The following is a 7,152-nucleotide window of genomic DNA, read 5'->3' as shown; positions in this document are numbered from 1 at the left end:
GATAAGATGCAAGAGCTGAGCCTGGCAGGGCAAGAAGCAGCATCTACAAAGCCAGTCTACAGAGAATCATATAAAAAAAAACCTAGATGCCGCTTGAGGGCATCAAAAGACTAGCTAAGCATCTGTTAACTTGGAAGGATAGAGAAAGGTGAAAAGCCTAGAGATTTTAACTTAGTTGTAATCAGATAAACTTTATGCCAAGTAATGCCAAGTGCTGAATAAGGAACTGAGTGTCTTTGGAGCTGTGGAAGGAGCTGTGATTTCTTTCTAATTATTTGTATGGTTTTTGTAAACACAGTTTATACAAAATTGAGATAGCCAATCAAGGTGGAGCAACATACAGTACAGGTAAGCTTTAGGGAAGTAAAATGCATCATATCTACAAGGCAAAGGTAGCAATAGCAATAGCAGTTAGACTTATATACTGCTTCATAGGGCTTTCAGCCCTCTCTAAGCGGTTTACAGTCAGCATATTGCCCCCAACAACAATCCGGGTCCTCATTTTACCCACCTCGGAAGGATGGAAGGCTGAGTCAACCCTGAGCCGGTGAGATTTGAACAGCTGAACTGCAGAACTGCAGTCAGCTGAAGTAGCCTGCAGTGCTGCATTTAACCACTGTGCCATCTCAGCTCTAAAGGTACTCCATAATGAAGGCAGAGTGTAATCAGAAATATCCATGTAATGGAAACAATGTCAGACCCTAGTCACTTCACCATTTCTGGACTTTTTGACCCAGGTCCTCCTACCCCAGGTATTGTAATGCAGTTACAATACTGCAGATTACAATACTGCAAATTAATCACTAGAACCAAGATACTTAGCTATTTAGTAAAGAACACTGGGTTTATATTTTCTCCTTCCTTAAAACAATTATCTCGGAAGTGAGGTACACACACCTGAAAAGGTTTGCAAGGCAATCCATTGGAGTATGGGAAGAAAGTACATATATTCTGTTAACGAGTACTTGATCAGTGACCATTCAAAATTACATTGGTGCTTAACAATTGTATTTATGAATATCTCAAGTTCCAGACATACCAGCAGCCCTGTGGTCATATGATCACAATGTAGATACTTGGCAACTGGCTTGCATTTAAGACAATTGCTATGCCCACATCACGTTATTACCATTTGCAATCTTCCCTGTGGGCATTCCACAAGGTAAGTCAATGCAGAGGCAGCAAGGAAGCTCTCATGTTGCTCTGGTAAGTCAGATTTTCTGCCTGAGGTGTCTCAGTGTCCCAGCATTCCCTCCCATGGGACCCACTTGCACGTCATTCCCTAAATAGCAACACCCTGGATGTACTGTGTTTGTGTCATACTCTAACTGCCACTTAACACCCTCCCCCATTCAGTTGCACTTGTGACTTGCTCATACAGCCCTCATGTATCCAGCAACAGCTGGCTACAATAACTCTGGCCTCCTGTGTAATTATCAATCTGCTGCATCAAGAGTTATACCCTGATAACCAATTGCACACCTGTCACAATAGCCGAGTCAAAACGGGCACTTTTAACAGCATGCACCAAGGAGTATATTCGGACCTTAAGAACAACAAAAAGAACATAGCCTCCTTGGTAGCGTCCGCCGAGTCCCGCCCAGCCGCCCTGTTTAGGATAACCCGCTCCCTCCTAAATAGGAGGGAGACGGGGGACTCCTTACAGGGTAAGGCTGAGGAGTATGTCCAGTTCTTGGCGGACAAAGTTGCCCGGTTTCGAGCGGACCTGGACTCCACCCCAGTAGATCCAGCCGAGACACAAGGAGAAAACTTGGCAAACCATCTCTGGGTTGAGTTTCAGGAAGTTGCCTCTGGGGATGTGGACAAGGCTATGCGAGCTGTGAGTGCCTCCACCTGCATACTGGACCCGTGTCCCTCCTGGCTGGTTGCCAACAGCAGTGAGGTGACACGAGGCTGGATCCAGGCGGTTGTTACCGCTTCTCTTCGGGAGGGGTACTTTCCCACCGCGCTCAAGACAGCGGTGGTAAGACCCCTCCTGAAGAAGCCGTCTCTGGATCCAGCTGTTCTTAATAACTATCGTCCAGTCTCCAACCTCCCCTTTGTAGGGAAGGTTGTTGAGAAGGTGGTGGCTCTCCAGCTTCAGCGTACCTTGGAGGAAGCTAACTATCTTGACCCCTTCCAGTCTGGCTTCAGACCCGGTTACAGCACAGAAACCGCTTTGGTCGCATTGACTGATGATCTCTGGAGAGCTAGGGATGGAGGCCATGCTTCCATCCTAGTTCTCCTGGACCTCTCAGCAGCTTTCGATACCATCGACCATGGTATCCTTCTGCGACGACTGCGGGAGATAGGGGTGGGCGGCACTGTCTTGCAGTGGTTCTCCTCCTATCTCTCGGACAGGTCGCAGTCGGTGTTAGTAGGGGGGCAGAGATCGTCCCTGAGGCCCCTAACCTATGGGGTGCTGCAGGGGTCGGTCCTATCCCCCCTACTATTTAACATTTACATGAAACCGCTGGGCGAGATCATCCGAAGGCACGGGATAAAATACCACCAATATGCGGACGATACACAGTTGTATCTGTTTGCCCCGTGCCAACTCAATGAAGCGGTGGACGTGATGAACCGGGGACTGGAAGCCGTTAAAGACTGGATGAGAGCAAACAAGCTGATACTCAACCCAGACAAGACCGAGTGGCTGTTGTGTTTCCCTCCCAAAAATTTGACCAACATACCATCACTCAGGCTGGGGGGACAAAATTTATACCCCTCAGAAAGGGCCCGCAACTTGGGAGTCCTCCTGGATTCACAGCTAACTTTTGACCACCATCTCTCAGCTGTGACCAGGGGGGCATTTGCCCAGGTTCGCCTGGTGCGCCAGTTGTGGCCCTACCTGAATCGGGAGGTCCTCACAACAGTCACTCGAGCCCTTGTGATCTCTAGGCTGGAATACTGTAATGTGCTCTACATGGGGCTGCCCTTGAAGAGCATCCGAAGACTTCAGCTAGTCCAGAATGCGGCCGCGCGAGTGATCGTGGGCGCACCACGGTTCGCCCACATAACACCGATCCTCCGTGAGCTGCACTGGCTACCTGTTGGTCTCCGGGTGCACTTCAAGGTCTTACTCACCACCTATAAAGCGCTCCATGGTAGTGGATCTGGCTATTTGAGAGACCGCCTTCTGCCAATTACCTCCCTGCGTCCCATCAGATCGCATAGAGTCGGCCTCCTCCGTATTCCATCCGCCAGTCAGTGCCGACTGGCGACTACTCGGAGGAGAGCCTTCTCTGTTGCGGCTCCGACACTATGGAACAATCTCCCCGTGGAGATTCGTACCCTCACCACCGTCCAGGCCTTCCGCACAGCCCTCAAGAACTGGCTAGCCCGTCAGGCCTGGGGATAATCTTATTTTCGCCCCTCCCGAATGCTGAGTGAATGTTGAGTTTTATTGTCTAATTTACTTTGTGCACATTTCTTTTTGGTATTGTCCTACACTCCCCTTCCTTTTTTGATTGTAAGCCGCCCTGAGTCCCCTCAGGGAAAAGGGCGGCCTATAAATAAATAAATCTACAATCTACATCCATGCACATGTCACACGAGTGCAGTGGTTGCTATGCAGTAGTGCAGGCTACTGCCGGCAGTTCATTTCTCATGAGCTAAAATTTTACTCAGCCATCCTTCCAAGGTCGGTAAAATGAGGAACAGATTGTTGGGGCAATATGTTGACTCTCAACTGCTTCAAAGCACTGTGAAGATGTATATAACTCTAAGTGCTATTGCTATTACTAAGCAATTTACCTATGATGTCAGTTCATGTATTGTCCAAAACCATGTCTTGGCACGTTTCAAGACTCCTTGCTACCTATCAAAAGAATCTTAATTTCAGGGTAGATGGGTTTATATAAACCCAATTTGATTGTGGCAACAGAGTTTCTTCTTAGTTATGCTCTTTAATTATAACAACTCTTTCTGAGAGAAGGTAATTGGTAAACTGATTTTGTGCTGTAATCCATAATATTTATTTATTTATTGAGTTTATATTGCTGCCTATTTGTCCATGCAATTCAAGGCAGCTTTCATAATATAAAACCACATTTAAAATAATAAACACTAACAAAAAGAATCAAATAAATTATTATAGTACAATATAACAATCACCTCCCACCCCCCCATCGATAGCAGATCACATGAGCCATTTAATGGACTCCATCCCGCTTTGGGTTCCCTGGGCAGGTGGCAGAGCCAGGTCTTCTATGCCTTCCGGAAGAGTATTAGAGTGGTGGCCATTCTAATTTCTGGGGAATGATGTTCCAGAGAGAATGCGCCACCACAGAGAAAGCCCTTCTGGGTTCCATCATAAGATTATTTTGGTTCAGGTATATTAGTAGAAAATTAAGTCACTATGGCAACCACTTAAAGTAAAACAATCCATGCAGAATTTTTCCATAGCACTTGAAAGAAGGTGACTGTAAAATGGAGCAATGTTTCAAATATTTTGGAAAATTTAAGCTGAAGCTGTACAGTTTCCATGGAAGAGAAGCATCTTTTTGTGTGAGCATACTAGTGGTGGGTTACACCCGGTACGGGCGTACCGGTGCCTGCTGGGAGCACCGGCTACCATTCTGGTAGGGTGTTCTGGAGCGCCTGCCCCCCTGCCCGAACTCCTTACCTGTATTTGAGCTCTTTGTCGCTTCCGCACACATGCATGGAGCCTGCGTGCTGCTCCGGCGAGCAGCTAGAGCATCGTGGAGGTAAGGACACGTGTGTATGTGTGCACTTGCTGAGCACATGCATGTGGTGGATGCCGGGTCCCGTTGCACCGTACTGGTGCATCGGGATCTGGAACCCACCACTGGATCATACATTACAATCTGTATTGTTAAGTTATATCTTTAAAACATAAGATAACTGCCATAGCATGTCCTGATAGATCTGTCTTTTCCAGATAAAATTAATTTGATGACCCCAAATGATTGATTGAAGAATTGACCTCTGAGAGGTTTTGTATGTGCTATAATGCTGGTTGATTTGCTTAGACTATAACATGACTCTTCCTCCCTTGTCGTTCTGTCAAGAAAGGCATGCCTGCCTAAGTATCACTTTCATTTAGTGTAAGAACCATACACTGGGGGAGAGTGCGCAGACAAAAAGAGGAAGGAAGAAGAGGAACAGGGAAAGCCACACAGCCCAAACCTGCTGTTTTTCAGCAAACGTACCTTCTGATTCATTTGTATTAATCGGAACAGTCCATCCCAGCATCCTGAATCACGGCTTATTGCTGGACTCCCTAGAAATGACTCCTTGGCATAAAAGTGAAAAGAAGACTGGAGTGGGTATGTATCATGCAGCCTCATTTTCTGAACATGTCTTTCTGCAGAGAGGGTGGGTAACAATGCCAAAATGGCTGAAAAACATTTCTTTTTTTTAAAAAACAACAACCCAGAAGCGAGCAGGATTTTCTAACATGGGAATCCCCATATGCCCCGAATTAAAATTCTCGGAATTTTCCTTCAGAATGGCCATTGGTGGCTGAGATTTCTGTGATTGTAGTCCAAAAAGTTCCAGAAAGATGGGGAGACGTATTTTGAGCTGATTGATTCATAGTAATTAAAAATAAGCAAGTCCTCAGTTTGAGCTGTTCTTTTAGACTCACAAAATACCTTTTTGTGAAGATTATTCAGTTGTCATTAAGTGAAATTTAAGCTATCAAAATTAAATGGGGGAGTTCAGTAACTTTTTCTGACGTTTTAGCTTAATTATACAGGAAATAGAGGTGTTTTTTTTTTAAAGAAATGAGACTTCTTAAAAACTGCAATCTATTCTTCGTAGTAGATTTGACTTTACTTAACTGACAGTTATTTAGAAGATATAGACTATTTCCCACAATGTCTCCTTATCTGCTGACATTGTTTGTGCATTTTCCAGTGATAATGTAAAATTATAATCTATGCTAAACTACCAATGTGGCAGCAGCATTAAGAGGATTTGCATCTGAGAAAGCAGGAAGAGAACACATCTGTATGTTGAACTTTAAAAAAAGAATTATCCCACCTTTTATAAATAATTGACAACAGAAAACGTAATGAATATTCCTTTGTCCTCCTTTTTTCCCCACAACAACCCTGAGTGATGGATTGGTTGAGACACTGACTGTCCAAAGTCACCCACTCAGCTTTCATGCCTAAAGTACAGTAGAACTAAAACTCACAGTCTTCTGATTTCTAGTTCAAACCACTAGACCAAAATGGCTTTGTTTTGAAAACCAGCTTATTATCTGCAAGGAATCAGAATTTCATTCTCCAGCACTGCCATGTGGTATCTCTAAAGAGTTGCTGCAAGCCAGGGAACTGATTTTTGGGATAGATCTCCATGAATCAGAAATAGAGAATCATATCATTTGGACAAGACATACCTACCTATAACCCACAGTGTTCTAAGGTGGCTTTCTCACAGATAAAGCTATGGAAGTTAGATTTGAAAATAGAAAATTTCAAAACCATTGTTGGATGAGGTAATATTTTGTGGATACAACAATGATATTTTCAAATCCTTTGAAACAAATTGTCCCTCTAGTTAGATGCATCAAGTGCAGGGTAAAGTCTCAGGCTTGAGTAAAGGATCTCTTGGTCTGTGAAGCATTTTAGTCCTAGTATCTGGGTTTTTCAATCCATGCAAGCTGTACCCCAGCAACACTTTATTCTCATGGCTGAGATAACATCGAGAACATAGAGCCTCATTCCTAGAATCTGCATACTTCTGCCTTGTTCCCTAAAAACAGGAAGAGAAGAGTGTTACCTTAATATTTGTTGAGCTATCTAGTAAAGCATTAAGAAAAAGATATTTCATTCTCTACGTTGCAAGGAAACAAGGGGGTACTTTGTACTATGTAGCACTGCTTTGACTATTGCAAACTCTAAATTATATAATTCAGCTTAATTCATTACTTGGGAAAATCTTTTAGCTCTGATAAAGAAACCCTAACACTTAAAGCATGTGGATTTAAAATTAGCTGTCCTGAAAATCTTCACCTGTAGTAGGCGCAGTAATAAAAATTATTATGGTTGGTCTCAGATGGCCAGAAGTTTAAACTGAATTGGGAATTTTTATCAGCCTATCAACTTTTCTCCAAGAACCTGGGATAGGCAGATGTTGATGTTTGATGGTGTTAAAGATATTGTTGCAGGATGTAAGCTG

At 44.0% G+C, this 7,152-nt stretch overlaps 1 protein-coding gene across 1 annotated transcript in view; it reads left to right on the top strand.

The window, feature by feature from the left end:
- The first annotated feature begins 5,141 nt into the window (after positions 1 to 5,141).
- Positions 5,142 to 7,152, top strand: part of DOCK2 (dedicator of cytokinesis 2) — a 293,899-nt gene continuing 291,888 nt past the window's right edge. The window contains exon 1 of the mRNA XM_087709665.1: positions 5,142 to 5,291. Within this exon, the coding sequence (XP_087565791.1) occupies positions 5,252 to 5,291 (40 nt within the window). The 5' untranslated portion in view covers positions 5,142 to 5,251. The remainder of the gene's footprint in view (positions 5,292 to 7,152) is intronic.

Source organism: Thamnophis sirtalis, unplaced genomic scaffold, assembly GCF_051295495.1.
Source record: "Thamnophis sirtalis isolate CommonGarterSnake01/CBP01778 unplaced genomic scaffold, rThaSir2_p1.2 scaffold_3, whole genome shotgun sequence".
In the NCBI taxonomy this organism is placed as follows: Eukaryota; Metazoa; Chordata; class Lepidosauria; order Squamata; family Natricidae; genus Thamnophis; species Thamnophis sirtalis.
The sequence above is the reverse complement of the archived record's forward strand: the minus strand, read 5'-3'. Positions and strand labels throughout refer to the sequence as shown.